Here is a 21,826-nt window from a genome sequence, read left to right as displayed (position 1 = left end):
ACAACCATATTACTTAGGAGTCCCCCAAAATTTAAACAATGGAGCACTGCATAACTCCAAAATGTAATAGGGCTGACTTTGCTCTATTTCCAAGCTTTTAACCAAATGATTTACAGAATCTTTAACACAGCCCTCTGCACCATCTGCTGGAATCCTGATCATTCTTCCTCCTGGAAGATACCACTGACTCTTACTGTGCAAGTATCAGTTTCACCAACACCAACATATGCAGCCCCAGGATGGTGCTGGGTTGCCCACTCAATATGGATGCATTGTGAGATAGTGATAAACTATCAGCAAAACACGATGGTTCCTAATATGCAAAATGCTTTCATTTCTAAGCTAAGAACTACTTTTTAAGCTTATAGGAGAAGGTATTTATTGTTCATTATTTCAAAGTTCAGACTGGGTGAAATAAAAATATGCCAAGTGTTTACTAATATAAATAGTAGGATCAATATTTTTTGAAAGATAAAATCTCAAACTCTGGCATGAACTAAACTGATTCCTGCTGAGAACTCGGTTCTCAACTTAAAAACACTAAATGTGATCATTTAGCTCTCAAAGACATTTCCTCTGAATTTTCAAGTCATTATTTCAAAACCAGAAAAATATATATGTAAAATACACTGCAACAGCCATCAGAATACAGTATTTTGAGTTCACCTGTAAATGACATTTTATTTATCCACAACATTTCTTACCTGCCCTTCTATCATTTCTCTCTACATCAATGCAGAATACAGGAATTCTTTCCTTTCTGTCTTTTCTTTCCAAGGAGGGATCATCAAAAAAATCTACATATGGGATGCTAATTTTCCATGCAGCAAGGTTGCGAGGTGTATTTGGGGTACTAACAGCCTCCTCAGGAGAATCATCTTCCATCACCATAATACCTTCTTCAATCTGTTAAGATTAAAAAATAAAGATCTATAGTTCTATTTTGATTGGTTCAGTCTACTTTGCAAATCTTGTAATTGATAATAAAACATAAACTTACTCTTTAAGTACCTGTCATGAAGTACTATACGAACAAAAATTCCATTTCACTAATGGAGCTTTATTGTACACTCATGTCTATTTTTAGATCCACTGCAAATTAATTTGAAGTTTGCAACTTTTAGCAAGAACTTGCAAGTTTTTATAGCAGTATCAAGATCCATATCTGACTCTTCAGGGAAAAAAGAAAAAAAAGAAAAAGAGGAAAGGACGGGAAAGGGGAAAGGGGATAGAAGTACTAAAGATGGCAGCTGGAAGAATGCCATAGACACAGGACTGAATCCTACAGGAACCAGTCTGGGTCCAGCAGAACTGGTTGCATTGCATTTTCCAGCATACTAGGACCCAAATAGAAGACCTGAGCTTACTAAGTCAGGCCAAGAAGCCATCTGAACAGAACAAGAGACAGCAGCTAAACAGGCACCAAGCTAGCAGGTATCCCAGCTCCACAGCCAAGTGCAGTGGAGCAAGCTGTGGACACATCAATCTGACTGGTTCTGTAAGGTGCAATATGGCCATGACTGGGATTGAATTACTCCCACAGCCCAGAATTATTTTAAGTAAAGCCATAGTGTTACAGCATTCCCCATCAGCTCCAGTTTGAGCATCATGCTCCTAGAAACAGATGCAACAGGGAGCAGCATATTCCTAATTCTTGTTGGTTGTGCACAGAGCAGCTCCGGGGCAGGGACTTTATGAACTGAGGTGCCATAAAACATAATGCTGATTTTTCCATATGCAAGCAAACCTTAGAAGCAGTAACACATGAATGCTGAAGAAATCCTTTCAAACTTGAACTGCAGTCCTGGCACCACACCAACATTCACACTACACTCCCAGCACTGCTCATCACAGACAGACTGAGCTGTCCACAGGTAAAGAACCACGCAGGTACCACACAATGTATCGAGTTCTCAGGTCCCCAGCAATAACAAAGGAAGTGTTACAAATGTTTTAGGACCATAAAAAGCAGAAATATTATCTTAAATATTTAAACTGAAAAATACAGACTGCAATACGCACTCTTGGAAATGTAATTATTTCTCCAGACTATGCTCAACTTGATTCTCATTTTTAACAAACCAAAAAAAAAAAAAACCAAAAACCCAAACAAAAAACAAAAAACAAACAAAACAAAAAAAACCAAAAAAAACCACCCCCAAAAAATTTAAAAACTCAAAGGAATAAAACCAATCCTTGCAAATGAGGAAGCAGTACCTGTGAGAAGGAAGAGTAAGACTTGCCTTGGTGACAAAGCAAAACACAATGGAGAACCTGAGAGATGAAACACCACCTACAGGATGGACAAGGGATTAGACCCAGCCAGCACGGGTTTAGGAAGGGCAGGTCCTGTCTGATCAACCTGATCTCCTTTTATGATCAGGTGACCCACCTGGTGGATGAGGGGAAGGCTGTGAATGTGGTCTACCTGGACTTCAGCAAGGCCTTTGACACCATCCCCCACAGCATTCTCCTGAAAAAGCTGTCAGCCCACAGCTTGGACAGGAGCACTCTGCGCTGGGTTAGGAACTGGCTGGAGGGCCGGGCCCAGAGAGTGGTGCTGAACGGGGCTGATCCAATTGGTGGACGCTCACCTGTGGTGTCCCCCAGGGATCAGTGCTGGGCCCAGTTCTGTTCAATATCTTTATCGATGATTTAGATGAGGGGATTGAGTCCATCATCAGCAAATTTCCAGATGACACTAAGCTGGGGGGAAGTGTGGATCAGCTGGAAGGCAGGAGGGCTCTGCAGAGGGACCTGGACAGACTGGAGAGTTGGGCTGATTCCAACAGGATGAGGTTCAACAAGGCCAAGTGCCGGGTCCTGCACTTTAGCCACAACAACCCCATGGGGAGCTCCAGGCTGGGCACAGAGTGGCTGAGAGCAGCCAGGCAGAAAGGGACCTGGGAGTCTGGATTGACAGGAAGCTGAACATGAGCCAGCAGTGTGCCCAGGTGGCCAAAAAGGCCAATGGCATCCTGGCCTGTATCAGGAACAGCGTGGCCAGCAGGTCCAGGGAAGGGATTCTGCCCCTGTACTCAGCGCTGGTGAGGCCACAGCTTGAGTCCTGTGTCCAGTTCTGGGCCCCTCAGTTCAGGAAGGAGATTGAGGTCCTGGAGCAGGTCCAGAGAAGAGCAAGGAGGCTGTGAAGGGATCCAGCACAAGTCCTGTAAGGTGAGGCTGAGGGAGCTGGGGGTGTTCAGCCTGGAGAAGAGGAGGCTCAGGGGAGACCTCATCACTCTCTACAACTCCCTGAAAGGAGGGTGTAGCCAGGGGGAGGTTGGTCTCTTCTCCCACGCAACTCTCAGCAAGACAAGAGGGCCTGATCTCAAGTTGTGCCGGGGGAGGTTTAGGTTGGACATTAGAAAGAATTTCTTTACTGAGAGGGTGATCAAGCATTGGAATGGGCTGCCCTGGGAAGTGGTGGATTCTCCATCCCTGGAGATATTTAAAAAGAGACTGGATGTGGCACTCAGTGCCATGGTCTGGTAACTGCAGCGGGAGTGGATCAAGGGTTGGACTTGATGATCTCTGAGGTCCCAGCCAATTCTATGATTCTATGAAAGATGCTCTAGGGGAAGAAGTTCTTGTATTTTCACGAGTATAGGCAAGCAGATGAAAAAAAGTAATACTGTTCCCTTATAAATGAAGTTGTTTGAATCTAGTTTGGCCTGACACCAGCCTCCAAGGGCTTCTAGAACACTGCAACCCTGCAGGGAGGAAGGAGCTGCCTGGTGAGGAGCAACTCTTCAAACTATATTATTTTAGTAAGTCTCACATAGTGACATGAAAGTATTATCACTTGTTAAAATAAGAAATTTTAACATGGATTTACAACATGTGAAGCTACAGCAAACTGTAAGGAACAAGTCCCACATTCAAATTCTTTTCCCTTAGCTTCATAATCTAAAGCCAAACTCCCCACAAAGGCTTAACAAGTTTTGCCTGTATTAATCTAATCAAGGCATTATGGCAATAGAGCATCCCTGAAATAATTTTGGCCATGTCTCTGTTAATGGTAACAGATGATCATGACTCAACTGCAGCTAAAACATAAATGGCTCAACACACACGTGAGCAATCTTGGTTCGAATTTTTTTATTGCCTTTGCATAGCATTGAAATGATCCTCAAACTGTTTACCGTGTGGACCCCTGTCTTCCAATGCGAATCTCTGTAGATCCACTGACTGAATCTCTCTTTTTCAAAATACCCTTTGCTTCCCCTTACCTGTTTTGATTCAATGAAAAGAGAAAAGAGTAATGAGCAGTCTCAGTTGCTGCTCCACAGAGACCACACTCATTTTAGGTGGCTCTCAATTTGAGAGCTAAACCACAGGCTGTGCTCTTTCTCAAAGCAAACAAAAATAACCCCAAGCTTGGAATGAACAATTAGGGCTCACAAACTGCAGGACAAGAGCTTACACTGATGAATGGAATAAATAGGACAGATGCTCTCTGAACCAAAACAAACAGGTAGCTTCCCATCAACAAAGTCTTCTGTATCTTCTGTATCTCCTACCCTCGTTTTCCCCCTCCCTCAGGCTTTACAGAGTTGTAACCACTGGACAGAAACAGCAGGCTTACCCAAATCTGCAGTTTTTGACCTACCTAAAAGCTTTGCAACAGACATGATCAGAACTCAACTCTTATCTTCATTTTCTGGATTAGTCTCTTTAATTTATCACTAATTACTGCTCTCACCTCTCATCATTTATCCTGTGGTTTGATACAGTGATGACACTCCCAGCAACACGCAGAGGTAGCATCAGGGCTTAGAGAAGGCAGGGGTCACTCATGTTCTTAAATGCTTATGAAGGAGCCTTTACCTCTCTGTGTACCTTCTTCACCCAGCCCTTCTGAGGTTGTACTGAATCAGCAAAATCTCTCATGCTCATAACCTCTTTTTACCAGACCCCTCAACCTGACTGGTTTTGGTAATAATACTATGTAAATTAGCAAGCTTTTCCACTGCAATAACTTTAGCACCTGCATTAGCTGCAGGCCAGGAAGTATGAATTTCTGAGGGTTTTACTCTTCTTTCTAAACAGGTTACCAACCTGTAATAGTTATAGCTTGCCTCAGTCTTTTTCCATTTGTTTTATCCAACAAAGCCATATTTCAAGCGTGGAGGTTTTCGGGCTGGGAAACTACACCTATGTTTTAATTTGCAGAATATCTCTTGCTATATTTAAAATTTAGCTGACAAAGATTTGAGTGTGGTTTCATGGAATTACTATTAATCTTAGCACCTTACCAAGCTGCTGGCCAGAGCCACAGAGCGCTGCTATCACATATTTCTACCCCTGCATGATTTCCTTAAACATATGTCTCCTACAGGCTTTCACTGCAAACAAGATGCCCTTATTAAAAAAAATTACAAAAACAAAAGGGAAAAAAAAGCAAAGACATTGCTTTGTTTCTGTCACAATGCAGAGACTTCCATTTCACTACCATTCCTTACCTTGTATTAACTTTGAATCCACCAGGCTCACATTAACACCAGTTACATAAATACCTAAACAGGATCTGAGTAGAAGGAAAAAGCTCCCATATCCTCTGCATATAAGCTAACCAAAAAGTTGCTAAATTTGTATACTGCACAGCCACCATCTTGCATTTATACTGTCACTGTCCAGATCATGTTTTTCTTGTCCCAGAGAGCTCTTTCTCTGACCTTTTGATGCTTACTAGGAAACGACACCTCAAAACTGTGACATTTCTAAGTGAACTCTGTATGTTCAGTATTCACACATGAAGTGAAGTCATGTCTCTCTCCAGCTGTTTGCACACACAGTAATCTCAAAACAGTTTAGTGTTTTCCCCTTTTATCTTCCCATCCACACTTAGTAAGTGAAGAGACTTAACAAGTAGTTTCTTCCCTTTATTTGAGACAATACTGCACTTAATGCTTTATGTTCTTGCCAAAGCTAAATGCACTCTGTCACTTGAAAACCTTCCTTGGTAAAAATTAGTCTATCTGGTCTGTCTCACTGAATTAAGCAACTTCTCCCAAGTGAGCTGGCACAGAAACATCTTCCTTCTCCAAGCTCCACTGTTTCAATTATATTTCTACTAATTCCACTACTATAGGAAAATTATACCTCCACACCCTTTGGCTAGCAGAGTCCATGACATTAATGCTGCAAAATGAACTCATTTTCATTAGAATCTTGTCTCACAAAGAGGTAAATTACATCAACAAGAACTTAACTGTCCAAGTAAGTAATTCCAACAGTTCTGCCCCCTAAAGACATGACGTAAATGAAGACATAGCCTCTGCAGAAAATTGCCTTTTTTTTTTTTCTGTAAAAGAAAAAAACAAAAACCCACAAAAAACCCTATATAGAGTTCTTAGTTGCTGAGTCCTTCTCACCCTCTTCTGAAAGCCGTTCTGAACAAAGTGAATAACACAAACTTGTATTTACACTTTTATCTTAAGGCTGAGAAAAATGAGCTAGAAATTTATCAGGGTGATTAATGCCTAAATGTTTTCTTTGTAAGGAACAGGTATAAAAGCACTGAATTTGCAGACACACTGTAAATATCTACTACTATCAATAGCTTCTAATTCCCTTCTCTCCTCTTTGTATAATTTTCCATTTTGTCCCCCAACTGTGCTTTAGTGTCTCATGCAATTATTCAACCATTGGCTTCATTCATTGTTGTTTAGCATGAAAGAAAACCACTAGAGTTGAAACACCTCAAATACACATTATTTAGAGAAAATGCTGCATCACAGACTAACTCAACAGCAATTTCTCTTCTACTGTATCAACAGTTTATCTATGGTTTTATGGCAAGATTCAGAGGAAGAGCCATGCATGCAATCCTGTGCACTCCTTATCCAAAATTATAAAATGGCACAGCAAGTTTTTAAAGAAGAATTCATTGCTTGACATGGCTACTTTCAGCATTTCTCTGTACCAAAGCAATATGCTCAAAGGCACACTAACTGAGGATGTGGCCTTGACTTGTGAATGAACACAGGGAAAAAAAGGCACCTTAATCAGAAGCCAGCACATGGAAAGCCTGCAGTGAAGTATGACATCAGAAAAGGCAGAAAAATAACATTTTCAAATAAGGAAAAAAACCAAACCATAGCAAAACACAACAACATCAAACAGTTAAAGACAAATTTAAAGCCCTGAACTCACAAAGTCATCTTCTTCATTGAAGCTATAGTTAGGTAACATGGCTCCTTCCATTGCAGAACTCTTGAATACACCTTTTATTTTGTTGCCGATTTTGCTGATTCCAAATGATTCTCCTCTTTTCTGTGTGGTCCTAGGATTACAGAAGCCAGAGTTCACAATACATGGAATATTACTACATAGCAACAGGCCATTGCACATCATTTGCAGATAAAAGAAATAACTCTACAAACAAGTGTCCAATATATTTACATCTCCATTTAAACTGAAATTAATTTATGGCAATTTTGTCCTCTGGTAAAGCAGCAAAATTTCTTGATTACACTATTAAGAGATAAGAGATACCCATATGCTAAACCATGAGCAAACATTAACACTCCTTAATAGCATCCCAGTAATGCAAGAGAATAAAGTAATGCAAGAGAACCTAGAATAAACAATTAACTAAGCAAACCAATTCTGTTTTGGAAGCAGAAACTGTCCTATTTCTACAGGCATGCACACCAAGAAGGTCCATAACTGTCTTTTTCCATGTACTCATATTTAAATATTTATCCACTCTTGCCAAATACTGTAAATGGTGTAGTTAGATGCCTTTTTTTTTCATGAACATCTAAGAGTTTTACAAGCATGTATGATTCAAGATCTCTACTTTTAAGCATTAGGGACAGACAAAAGGAATGTGGAAGGAGCAAGACTGAGCATGAGAGAAAACAGATGCAACTGAAGAATCTTGGCTTGAAGAGACAGCCTGACTGAAAGAGGAACACTTTTTAAAGTTTTGCCACTTATGACAAAGTATCCAAAAATCAGCAAGGTATGGAAAAAGAAAAGATAATTGGGCAGGAAGAGCACTTCTTGAGAGAACAGATTTTATAGCATTCTTATACTCCTACACAGGATCTGGCATTAAAGATTACTTCTTACATAGAAATGCTAGTAGTACTTAGAAAAAAAAGTTTCTGTTGAATATGGAATCAACCTAATGGTACTTATGGTGATTCACTAAATACATGAATACTAAAATACTAAATGGTCCTTTAAAACAAAAAATTAACTACTGAACAGTAGTACCAACAGACCAGCAGAGACCTGCAGGTAAAACATCCTTCATCACCCACCAAACCAGGTTGACAACACCAACTGCTGACTCAAAACATGCATGCATGTAGTACTAATGATCTTCCTGTTTATAGTTTTCCTCAGACTGTGTACATGACTATAATTGTGTAAATAATCCACTGTTTTCCTAAATCTCAGTCTTTTTTCTATCTCATGTTATTATCAGCTCCAAAGCAGACAGACACTATCTATCTTACTTCTGTTGCTAACCAAAAATAAGACTGCTTGGCTGTTTGTAGTCTAAATCCATGCTTGAACAGTGTTACTCAATTTTTAAACAACTTAATCTACATGCTATTGAGCTGGACTCAACTTTTTCACATTAGGGACCTATCTGAATCTTGTTCAAGAGTTTAATCACTGGGCTAGCAAAAAACAAACCTTACTCAAACAAAACTAGACAGCTTTTCTAGCGGGGTAGTGTTTCAGACCTCTGGCTTCAGTCTTAAAAAAGTTTTCATCATTCTTGACAAAACTTGTGCTGTTCTCAATATTTTGAGCAAAAACACTGATGTAAGTCCAGAGATTTGATAAGAGTACTCCAGGGTCAGATCAGTTCTTTCTCACATCAACCATGCTTCAGCTGAAAGAAGAATACAGCTTTGCCCTGTAACAACAGTACTGAGCTGTATGAAGCCAGGACACAACCTGATAGCTAGGAACAACCCCGTGCAGCCTCAAACGCTGAGCCCAAAAAGATCACGCCTAATCAATACACAGCAACCACTAAACTGGAGCAGGTATAAAGTGATAAACTAGAATGGGATCCCTTTGCAGTAAGAGAGACAAATGCAGAACAAACACTGGTTGATAAGAGAGTACAAAGAGACAGGGTGAACAATGCATGGAGAGAACCTAGGACTGCTTTGGCAAAAATCTTTGAGCTGGCATACGGAGAATAAACTGGAGTAGATGAGAATGGAAAAAATTTGGGGATGTTAGCAGAGACAGACAAAAGCATCATCAAACATTGAAAGATGCTCATCAAGAAAACAAAACAACAAAATAACAGGATGAATATCTAATAGATTCACTGATTAAGTAGAAATAGGAGAAAAATGATTGTGGTTACATGGAAGGAAGAGATGGGACTACAATATGGTCAGGTCTGAGGCATGCAGGAAGAAAGAGGAGAGAAGGAGACCAGTTTAGAATAGAGATCAAGAGACCAAGTCTTTCAAGATCTATTAACTTTGACAAATATATATACAAAACTCATTGGGAAAAGTATCCCACTCCCTCTAGTGCTGATCCATACAACAGCTTCATTAGACTGTCAGTTTATAGTAGACTTCTTGGAAGAGCCCTGAGCAGAGAGTCTACAGGCTCCAACATTTCTGATAAATGATGTGACTGCAACAAGTTGGAATATTTAAAAAAAAAACCAGCAAAGAGTTCCAGAATTCACACATGCATAACATTAAAACATTACAATTGTTGGTCACTCTACAGCTGAGAATTGCAGACCAAATATTGCATTAGTGTCCCTGTGCATTGTGTACTGAAAAGATATTTACAAGTGATCAGCCAGGGTATGCAGCTGAAGAATGCTATTGGGAACCTCTGTGGGTCAAGTACCACCAGACAAAATTCTATGTATCAAACTAGGTATTTACATGCACATGAAGTCAGTCACCATTTACTTTAGGCTGACTAAAATTCCTACACCCACTTAGGAGAAATGTTGAGTGCACTGATTAAAAAAAAAAACAACTAAAAATCATCTGGAGTACTTCTTATTGCTCAACACTGTAGCAAGTTCTAACTCAATACACTGAACCAGCACATAAAAAAGCATCTATAAGCCTTGATTCCTAACCTGTAAACTGAAGTTGATAACATTGCCTTCAAGACTCCAGCATGCTATTAGTAATATATAAAACACTGTTGCTCTTACAAATTCTAAGGAAAAGCCCCTAAAGAAAAAAAATGGTTTCTGAGTTTGGATAGCATCTTTTTACAGAGAAACAAGTAATGAGAAAAAAACCCATCAAACAGCTTTTAAGCCTCTAATGAGTGACCAACTACCTAGAGCAAATCATAAGAAAATAGTGTATGTTGTAATTAAATCCATAAAAGTCACAAGAAAAGCTGCAGTGACAACTCATTTGAGAAACTGCTGGTTCTGAGTGCTTGCAAATATTCATAAAATGGTTACATTTGCATGCAGTGTTAGACAATGACCATCCTGGACAGAGTTGTGCAAGATAAAACAAGCAGTTCAGTGGATAAAGCCTTAAACAGGATCTGGAAATGTGTCATGGAATGAAGGAAATTTTGAAGAAGCTAACAGTTACAGTCACAAAAGCTGCAAGTTATGCAAATATATTTCAGAACTAATAACAACACCCAAACCAACAACAGCCAACAATATTAATAAACTGCAAACTTGTGAAATTAATAATTAAGCAGTTTCTAAACACTTGTGAAGAGGACATGAGAAGTAAAGTTTATTGTAGGGAGAAATGCAGTTTAGTCCAGAGAAGACATTCACATTTATACAAATAAAATGGGTAGTTAATTGCTGTTATAAATGCTGTGTGATGCAGTCATGACAGATGCAGTGTAACTAACACACAACATTTACTGAGTGTTAGACTTACCGTAAGTCATCCAAACTCAGGCTACTTCTGCAACAACAGGCATACAAATTACCTCAGAGCCCAGGAGAAAATAATGTTAAAAGAAAAAATAATAATAACCCAAATTTGACAGACCTATCCCAAAAAAAACTGAATAGGCTTTGACCATTGCTACAGAATAATAAAAACTGTGGTAAAATCAGGAGTTGTTGACCTAAAATCTTAAGGAAGTGAAATGAGAATATGACCTGCACACTTCATCACCACAATCTTGGTCTCTGAATTTACAATCTCAGTTAATGAACCTTTCAGGTCTTCACTGACACCCAGCACAAGCAGCTACCATTTATAGGGAATGACTTCCACTCTTAAAGTCGCTTTCAGTACCCAACAGGCAGCTATCTTTTTCTGTAACCTATGTTCAGAAGTCACCTAGGAATCTAGTTAATTTGGCCAATTTAATTCACTGGAACTATTGAATTCTGGACAAACTGATATGGGATTGAAACACTCCCATTTTAGATTTTGTTTTATTTTAGATTTTGTTTTATGAGAGGAACTGATTCTAAGGCATCTTAAATTGTCTTAGTCATATTAACTGGGAAACTGGAAACATAACTGACTAAGCTGAACCTGATGGTGACAATTACAATACACAAAACTATTTACAGACTTAATTCTCTGGGTTTTGCTCCTAACCACTCCCCAAAGCTGTTAATATCTCTTCTACTTTGTCCTTTATTTGGAAAAATGCTTTCATTTTATTGCTATCCCAATGATAAGAGAGAGAGAATTCTTGTCCTCTTTTCCACACACTCTACATTAAGTTGGCAGACCTTGAAAGTAAAACATCAATTTTTAAAGGCCACACACATTAAACATTAAGTGGAAAATATTAGTTATGGAGTTAAACTGTTGACAACCATAACTAGATATTAAGTTATCAGAATCTCAATGTGACTTCTTTATACAAAAAAAATACTTGAGACTTGTTTCTCTATTACCTTAGCATTTTTCATAGCATGTTATTGTTCTTATCTGTGCACAAAAAGTTATGAATATTTTTTATAGTTTAAAGACATGCTTCAAAACAAACTACGCACTGATAGTCATTTCTTCCTACTTTCCCACCTGTTTTTTTTCTAGAAATTGTTATATAATTTCATCTTACAGTAAATTAAATCTTTCAACACACTACTCACATGTAGATTCCACTGGGATTTCCAATCTACTACTTGATCTGGCTTTCTAACCAGCAGCATGTATGCAATGCACACACAGTACCCCTAGCAAAGCATCAAAGACATGGAAACCAAAACTCATCTCTGTACAGAATTTCTCTCAACTGGAATTAGTACTAGAATAGGGAAGAGAAGGCAGAATAATATATGTGCAGAATATGGATAACATCTGGAATAATTCCATAAATTTAAAAATTTTTTGGTTTTATTTTTTCCTTGGCAGTGATAGGCTGTATGAAATTCTGCAAAGGGAAACTCTGCAGAAACTCTAAAACAAGAGGTAAACTACTTGCAGATTGGACCTCTGACAGAACCTCTGTTTAATGGAAATAATCTTTAAGGCACCACTTCACAAATATACAGTATGTATAAACCAGAACATATATGAAGAGCATTCAAATTCATCTAAAATGTAAACCCGATGAGTTTTCAGTAATGCTGTGGATGCTCCAGGGGAATATACTGGATCTGTCCCCAAGCAAATATTGCTTATTCTGCAGCCAGAGATGCATCTCAAAAACTTCAGGTAGACTGCCAGTAACTTCATCCTTTCTGTTTTGGAAAGCAGAGCACCAAGGAGGTGACCTAAATGTTTTCATACTTTACCTAGATTTAAGACACTTACGACAGGGTACTTTCAACCCTTGACATGAATAATTTTGGCAAAGATACCAGAAAGCAGATGAAAACGCCTGGTTGAAACTCTGTAGCCATTTTTGGCAGAGGCTGAAGTGAGTTTTGAGGTCATTACTGCTGGTGGAGTATCAGGTAGGGGGAGAAATGCAATTTGGTTGAGCTGCCTTCCATGCCTCTTTGCTGAGAAACAGAAGCCTCACAGCATCATTCTAAAAGAGCACTGCACCAAAGCTCAAGTCCTGGATCTACAAGAACTACAAAAACTATACAATAGACATCACCAATGGAGTTATATTGAAGAGAATGATCATGCAGTGTTTGAAGAACATTAGCAGAGGAGAAAGGGATCTCACAATAGGCTCTAAATCAAAAGGGATGCTGCTAGGTGGATCTCTAATGAAAGCAGTTAAATAAATTGCTGTTAATCCTTAGAAAATTACCTAAGATGACACACATTAGCATTTTCTACAGTACCATGTAGATCTTGATTGATACCAAGATAGAAAACCTATCCATGTTAAAGCCTGTCTCACTTTAGTTTTCCTTCTTTTGGCTAGACCATAAGATCAATACTGTTGGGCTGTTAAAATGAAAGACAAATAACAATGAAACCTAAAGCTTACTCAACAGAGGGAGATCAGCCATCCATACCACAGGAGATACTCTTCTCCATCTCAAGAGGCCCTAAGGAACTTGAAGGTGGTCTGTAATATACAGCCCAAACCAAGAAACAAGGTTTCTAACACTACAATTCTGCACTGAATGGGTAGAGCTGGGGGACAGAAAACACATTTGACCTAAAAAAAATGGCAAATTCTCCTTGTGGCAACAATAGGACACCCCCATTGCATGCCCAGGTTGGTTAAATGCAGGATCCACTACACCTATCACTGCAGGACCTGAAATCCAAGACAGCACAGCTTTGCACCAACAAAACTGTATTCATATGCAGCCAACTAAATCAATAGTTTGTTGCCATGTTATCTTATTCTCACTGAACGTTTATTTTTCCCCTCAGCCTTCTCAAATGTTGAGATCACATTTAAATTCTTTAATCACTGAAAGTGAAGAGACATCTTGTAGGATATAGCTTGCTCTTTCAGTATGTAATTTGTTAATTTAAAAAAAATAGTCAAATTAGAATCAGGCAGTAGCTTAAGTCCTACAGCTTAATACTGCAATGCTTTTAACTAAAAAACAAAGAAAAAAAACTTAGATATTCTACCATACATACCTGTTAAACTTTGAACTGCGTGTTGGTGACTCTGCTCCTCTTAAAAGGTGTCTGAAGTACTACAAAAGACAAATAAAGTACAAAAGTACTGGATTAAGGAGGTGAGGGCTACTATTTAATGACATTGCAGTATTCAGGAAATGAGAACAGAAGTAAAAGGCAAGCTGCCCATAATCCAGCAGTTGAAATATTTATCTGGAAAAGGACAGACCAAATTGGTAATACCTGCTCCCAGGACTACTTATATTACTTTACATAATTTGGGGATTAAAAACCAAACAAATAAAATAGAAGTAAAGCTAAAATTAAGCACAAAATTTTGTATCAACTCCATGTTAAAATGAAGCATTTGAAGCACTATAGCTACTATGAGAAAGCTGACCATCCACACTATTTTTGAGAAATACATGTTGTTAAGAATAATGCCAGGTAAGCATCCATTCCTCAGACAATTCAACATATTCTGCCTCAAGTAAACACAAAAGACTTAAAATACAGCCTGATTTACACACGCAAACTCTAAAAGGGACAAGAATTCAGACTCATCCCAGCATTTAAACTGTTTCTTATTAGAAGGCTTTAGGCAGCTGTTAGCTGTGTGGGGACTTCTTTTTAAAAAACTTGAATTCAGAACCCAACCATAGAATAATCTCAAATGCCTACTAAATTGCTTTGAATAATCTTCCTGAAAACAGACATCTGACTTTTAGCTGCTGGTATGCATAATGCTTTTTATCTTTCTTTAAGTACCATTAAATTTTAAAAGTAAATAGAGATTCTTAAGTGTTCTATATCTATCCCGCATGTTACTTTTACACCAAATTTGAAATCATAAAATAAGGGGTAGAGAGGAATCTGTAATAGCAGTGATATATACAAACTGTTACATCAAAAAATTAAAAGGTCTTTTTTCTTCTGTTGATGTTGTATGGACTAGGATAAATTTAATTTTCTCACTGATATCAGTCCCAGTTCTAGCATGCTAAGTTAAGTGAAAAATGGAGATGTATTTTTCAGTTCTACCTGCACATGAATGCTGTATATAGGGTATCCTAAAAAAAATACAATCTTCCTTTTAAGACTCCTCAAATCTTTCACACTTACCTCATCACTGTGGCAGAACATAGGAGTAAAAACATTCTCAAGCAGAGAAAGTACATGCTCATAAGCTTCAAAAAGACCCCTCATAGTTTGAAGTTTCACAACTTCCATATATGGGCCTTCAGCAACTGTAAAAAAATTTGTACATGTAAATGGAAATATATGGGCATATAAAGTTTGGGTTTATCCTCATGTGACTTTGTGATCACTTTGCAAGTACTCTGACATAAAAAATAGAAATAAATTGACAAAAGTAGGCTTAAGCAAAATGCAGCAAGGGGATAACAATTTTTAAACCCATTACAGATGTAAAAATTTATCACAGTTAAATTATTAATCTTCACTTTATTGTAGGATGTTGTTTAAATTCCAGTATAAATTATTCCTTTCAACTTTAAACTTACTTCTTTGAATCTCTTCCACAATAGAAGGGTCAAATCTAATTTTGTCAATGCTTTCATCCAAACAGTAAGTTTTGTATATTTTCTGTACTTCCTCATGAAGAGACATCATTTCAGCATCTGATAGTTCCGGTCGCAAAATTCTGTCATTGAACTCCTCTGAGAAATAAAGGGGAAAAAAATGCATTTGTTGATCCACTTGGATAACAAATAGCATCTTGAAGCAAACTACAACATAACTCACTTTTCCAGTAGATACAGTAATTTCTAGAACTTCATCAATAAAGAGAAACACAATTAAGACCTACAGTTCACACACACATTAACACTGCAAAGAGCAGCATTCAGGAACCAGAGGACATACTGAAGTACATGAACACAGATCCTGAAAGGAAATCTCTTGCTTAACAATCCTGCCTAGTTCTGAAACCTCAACATGCAAATGCTTGAAGTATATATACATCAACACACATATGCAATCTTACCTACGGTCAGGCAAAACTGCAGCACATGGACTGCCCCTTCCTGTTTCAGGAAGTTCATAAACCGAAATAAAAGGTCCTGCTGATCTCTGATCTCCTTTAGCTCCAGTTTCAGGACCTTAGGAGGTTAAAAATCAAGTCAGTCAATTTTCAAACTTTCAGTGAGTACTTAAATAATGCAAAGGAGCTCTAGAACAACAAAAAAAAAAAGGTAATGTGAAGCACTTAATCAAAGCAGGAAAGGAAATAAATGTTGCTTTTGCTTACAGATGGTTTTTTATTTCTCGGCTCGGCAAATTTCTGAAGGAATGGAACCAATGAAGAAGTAGGCTCAGTTGCTTTCTCAGGCTGCAGGAGAGAATTACAAGAGACAATTGGGTGAGACAGCTTCCTTGATGGGTGAACAAATTACTACTGGTTTGATTTTGTCAGTACTCACTGGACTATCATCAATAAAGATCAACAGCAAATGGTTGACAGTATCCTGCAGGAAAATACAACGCAAAATTACAATTAAAGAAACTCAACATAGATGAAAATAACTTTACTACTCTGGTATGACCAAGTCTAAAGCTGTGGCTGTATTACAAACAAAACAAAAACAATCAAAAAACCCCTACCCCACCACTCAAAAAAACCCTACAAAACACAACAATAACAAAAAACACAATGCCCCCCCACCACCACCACCTTCAATAGTCTCTTTGAGTATTTACAGTTCAGAGAATTTCTGAGGTGAAAACATTCTTTACCCAGTGGATGAAAGCTCTGCAAACCATTTTTACAGTTTGTATGAACTACTGATCTAATGCTTCCACAGCTACAGGACTTTCTGCTTGCAGCTAGGAGATACCTTCATAAATATTGCAAGTTTGTCTATTAAAATATGTGCATAAATAAAATAAAAAATTATAAAGTTCTATCTTTAGAAATAAATGTCCTCTTATTTGCAGAATTAAGGACAAAAGACAGCTGAGAAGAAGTCTGATTTACTTATATTGCTATAAAGATACCACTAGAGTTCAAGTAACTGAGCCCCTGCTTAAGTGTAGTTTCAGCAATTTGAAGGTGCTTATTGAAGCACTGCATTCTCCCCTTTGACAGGAACTGCAGTCCTTCATTTAAAATATATTCCTAATACTGTACTTTAGTCAATTCAGCCAGTTAAGCACTTAAACCAGTTACAATTAACAAATACAGACATTGCCACAAGATTTTTTTTCTTTCACCCAGTCAAAATGCACACAGTCATTGTGCACCATTTGCTTTACCACAACAGAAGGGAAATAGTAATACTGAATAAATTAAGATTATTCCTGTGCTCCAGAGTCTTACAGGATCAGCTAGGAAATCCATTGAGGGAAGGAAAACAGAACCAGGCAGAATCTCTCTTATCAAAAGAGCAAGGGATCTGAAAAGACCAAAAAAAGGGGAAAAAACCCATCAGAACCAATACTAGGTTACATGCTTTTCAAAGTGAAATTCCCAATGTGATTATATTTTACTGGGAGATACTTTAGTACTTAACAATACCTTAAGCATCCAATATTTTTGAGACCAATCAAAAAACTAACAAGCAAAGGAACAAGGAGGAGCAATGAGAAGGACTTCGGGGTTCATTCTTCCACTCCCTGAAATTATTGTAATACACAGGATACAGATACTTCACATAATACAATTCTAAATTATTTCTATACCTGCACTCTGTTGACTTTGGGGGCAAAATATAAGGAAAAAGAAGTTCAGTAAGTTTTCTTAAGTAGTGAAGTTCATCCCTTCGGCTTCTCAAAGCAACATGGAGTTCTGGTCCATACTCTTCTAAAGCAGCTTGCTGTAAAAATTCTGCATTTTTCACTGCAAGTAAAAAGAGTATTAGGAGCTGCTCCAGCATTTTATTACTGTGAAAGAAGAGGTAATTGCTTTTCAGTTGAGCTAAAAAGCTAACACTTTCAGTACATATACAACTGCTAAAGGGATACAACGCTGAAATGTTACAAAAGAGCCTGGACTTAGACTTCGAAAAAAAAACCAAACAAAAAAGCCAAAAAAACCCAAAACAACTGCATTGCCTCTACTTGCTTTTTTCCCCACCTCCTTCATAGTTTCCCATTTATTTGGCTTCTACCCATTGCCTACAACACATCAATGTATACTTCAACTTTTATTCAATCCTGCTCTGTTTCCTGTTTAGAACATTTAGAAACAAATGTGATGGAACATATTTTAAACACAGCGTAAAATCAAACAAAAAGCACCATGGTTGATCTATGAATAAATGCTGTCTCTTCTAAGTAGCTGCAGAGAGTTGAAGGAATACCTGCTTTATCAGATTAAAAACTACACACATTGATTAGGAGCAGCAATGTTACATTACATTCAAAGGCAAGAATTCATCCACTTCAAAGGCAAGAATTAAACTGCAATAAATCATACCCAGCTGCACTAGCAACCCAGCACAGCCACATGCCAAGGACCACACCAGGCACAGGTCAGGTACCTAATACATATTTGTTATCTAGAAGCTTGAAGCTTGTTTCCAGCTTGTTCACTTAGTACAGAAGCCTGCTAGCTTCTCCTTCACAACCAAGAATGCTGAGTGGTATCAGCTGATATGGGGGATGCAGGAATATATACCACCTAATATATCTGCCACGTTGGTGTCAACTGAAAAAGCAGAGGAGGCAGGCACTCTCTGGCAAGGACAGGTAATGTGTCATGGAGGTGTTTGTGAAAATAGTGAGGAATTATTAAGAGATGTAGGGGAAAGAAGAGTAGGAAAAAAATGCCCTCTAAAGCAATAATTTATAAAAGGATTTAGAAAATAAACAAACAGCAAAGGCTAGGCTCAACTAGCAACCAAAACAAGGCCTAAAAGTATTATCTTGGCTGGTTTATCAAAATTTACCAGAAAGAACTACTAAAAGTAATTTTCAGCTGCTGAATCACATGTCTGCCCTAAAGGAACGTGTCTTTTCCTTTAAAACACTGAAGAAAACAGCTACATTTCCAATGATGGATATTTGACACAGTTCTCTGCTGTTAAAGAAATGTGCTTCCAAGGCCTTAGTAGAAATTAAATGAAATGTGAAATTTGGCATAAACAGGTCTGCACAATAATCTGGTGTCTTGAAATTGTTGTGCCATGAGAAACATCTAACATAATCATGCTATGTCTTATTATTTATGTTATTCATTACCCACTATTCAGGATCTGGCATACATTTGTGGATACCAAACAGCCATTTTGAGGGAAGGGAAGAAAGTTCAGGACTCCAGTGAAAGTAAACATCTATGTTTAAAAGCTGAATGAAAACACATTTAGTAGATACAGCGCTGTGGAACACAGCCAGTGAAAAAGCTGAAAACATTTTACAACAGCAAATGTTCTACTTCCCAAATATTCCTTCAGTGTGCAGTTTTAATGTAATTTTTACATTAGGGTTGTGAAGATCTTTTTTATAATGATTAAACATGCTACTTCTCATAGTATCTCCACAGCTTACAAACATAAACCTAACTTCAACATACTCAGTAACTCCACTAACTGCTCATGTTAGTGTGTAGATGTGAAATCATCCTAATCATAAGACTATGCTACAGCACTATGCATGGACATGCAAATCCTTTAATTTATAATTGTTCATCTGGATAAAATTATGTAAAAAAAAGGAAAAACTCCAAGAGGTATTGCTAAATGATCTTGATTACTCTGGACAAAAAAAAACAAAACAAAACAAAAACAAACAAAACAAACAAAACCCCACATTCCTGTTTACCACAGAGAGAAAGAAATTCAGTATTTTCAGTATGGGGAAATGAAAAATCAAACCCTAGAAATTATTTGTACTCTTGCAACCTCTAGAAGAAAAATTCAAAGGTATCACTTGGTTACTTTACAGAGAAGGCTGTGAGGTTGAAAAGATACAGCAAACATAATAAAAAACATGCAGAAAGAAACATTCATACTTGTCATTTGAAACAGACAACCTATTCAGTCTTTACCTTTCTGCCTGGCCTTGGCTATCACTTCGATGTGTTTCATTGCTGCCTTGAGCATTTTCCTTGTTACAACAGTTGGAATATCCACCTAAAGAACAGTTTTAAAATAAAACCAGAATTGTTCTATTTTTTTTTCTCCAAATTTATTACAGACAACATAAATCTGCTTACATGTTCCCACTGTAACCATAAAATTAACTCTTCAGAAACAACCCAGGAATTCTCTAAGTGAGCTGACAGTATGCTGCTGCTTTTGGGCAAAGCATACATCATCACGTAGCACTAAATGCCATTAACAATACTGTTAACACATTTATTGTCAATTTTTTCCCATTATGATTCCCCCCATTGCAAAAACTATAGTAATAGAGCTTGATTACCAAGTCACAATAAAAGAAACCTAGTTCTACATAAAGCTTTGACCACCACCAAGAGCAAGTTAACTACACTCTGCTTCTAGTACTTGTGTACCTTAACCCTCAACAATGTCCACAAGGACTAAAATCCTCCTCTTTATGCATATGGAGAACAAACATCCCAGCTGAGGTGATGGCAGAACCAAAAGAAAATTTGAGCAAACTGAGTCAAGATGACCATTAGTTCCAACAATGCTATCGCATGATCTTGCTCACAGGTCAAATTCTTATACTTATTGGTGTTTGTACCTCCTCAATATTAAGTCAAATAAAGACCTTAAATAATGCAACAGAAGCATCAAAGTTCTTGCCAGACAAGGAAAGAGGGAAATTGCAAAGGCCAAAGCTGAGAGACAAGCTGGTTTTTAATTCGTTCATCCGAGGAGAACAGCACATATTCCTGCATACTCCCATGTAACATTTGAGGTGCACGGCTATGACTTGGCCTGGTCAGCTCAGACAAGATAATCCACTTATTTATAACTGCATAAAAGTAATTAACTAGATTATGGCCTGCTCCTACTTAAATGCAACTATGGAGGAGCTTCTGCTCATCAATGGAAACCCTGTCCTTTGGGAGTCCCATTTCAACATCAGTTTCAATAAATCAAGAGTTTCCTTTGGAATACAGGAATAGTGGAGCATTTATTCCTGCAGAGGTTAAGTCAAAGAGCACAGCACTGTAAAGGACACTGTAGTATCAACTATTTTTTAACAAAAGGTTCAACCAGATACATGGCTATCTATGTCACACCAGACAAAGGGAAACCTTTTTCCCTCAAAACTCATAACCAACCCAGAAGTGGTCACAACAAGGAACCCCCAAATTAAAACAAAACAAAAACTAATCAAAACAAAAAAAGTGAGAGAAGTATTTCAGCTTATACTTAGGAGCTGACTGGCCTGAAATGTTTGCTACTCTTGCAGTAATCACACATCAAAAAAATTCACCTAGGAAGCCTAAACCAGAAAACGGGAATTTCTTCTCACTGAAGCAATTCATTACATATTAATTTAAAAGTAGAAGGCTTTTGAAAAAAAAAAAAAAGTATGAATATATAACCTAAAAAAGGGTGTAAAAAAGTCTATTTTTCTTAATCTTAGTACTTCCTGAACTAAAAAAAAAAAATCTCTATTTGCTAGAATTATTGTTTTTAGGCATTTAATAATAATAAATCCAAATCAATGTACACCTCTTTGGCAAAGGTATGAAGCTATTTTATTTTGCAATCAGTGATTAATTTCTCCTCAGATCAGGTTACAAAGGACACTGTATCTGGGCTGAAAGGCTACAAAACACTGTCATAACCCTTTTCAGTCAACTGCTGAAGCTTTAAATTAGGATTCCTAAAATGACAAAAAGTTGTTACTTGATTTGCAACTTGCATATTAACTATCATTTGTATGCACATTTCCAGGAGTATATGCATCACAGCTATTAATTCAAGCTGTCAGAATCT

The 21,826-nt window shown here is 37.7% G+C and overlaps 1 protein-coding gene across 7 annotated transcripts in view; it reads right to left on the bottom strand.

Annotated features, from left to right (window-relative positions):
- SNX14 (sorting nexin 14) overlaps positions 1-21,826 on the bottom strand; it is a 219,780-nt gene that overhangs the window by 15,395 nt on the left and 182,559 nt on the right. For 3 of the 7 annotated variants that reach the window (XM_071741386.1, XM_071741388.1, XM_071741387.1), the window contains exons 7-18: positions 19,954-20,038; positions 17,649-17,805; positions 17,287-17,362; positions 16,391-16,435; positions 16,219-16,299; positions 15,955-16,069; positions 15,473-15,628; positions 15,072-15,196; positions 13,968-14,026; positions 10,878-10,904; positions 7,156-7,285; positions 705-906 (exon numbers count right to left, since the gene is read on the bottom strand). In XM_071741386.1, the coding sequence (XP_071597487.1) occupies positions 705-906; positions 7,156-7,285; positions 10,878-10,904; positions 13,968-14,026; positions 15,072-15,196; positions 15,473-15,628; positions 15,955-16,069; positions 16,219-16,299; positions 16,391-16,435; positions 17,287-17,362; positions 17,649-17,805; positions 19,954-20,038 (1,258 nt within the window). The remainder of the gene's footprint in view (positions 1-704; positions 907-7,155; positions 7,286-10,877; positions 10,905-13,967; positions 14,027-15,071; positions 15,197-15,472; positions 15,629-15,954; positions 16,070-16,218; positions 16,300-16,390; positions 16,436-17,286; positions 17,363-17,648; positions 17,806-19,953; positions 20,039-21,826) is intronic. The other 4 variants (XM_071741391.1, XM_071741390.1, XM_071741389.1 and 1 more) reach the window with 2 other exon arrangements.

Source organism: Heliangelus exortis, chromosome 3 (assembly GCF_036169615.1).
Source record: "Heliangelus exortis chromosome 3, bHelExo1.hap1, whole genome shotgun sequence".
In the NCBI taxonomy this organism is placed as follows: Eukaryota; Metazoa; Chordata; class Aves; order Apodiformes; family Trochilidae; genus Heliangelus; species Heliangelus exortis.
The sequence above is the reverse complement of the archived record's forward strand: the minus strand, read 5'-3'. Positions and strand labels throughout refer to the sequence as shown.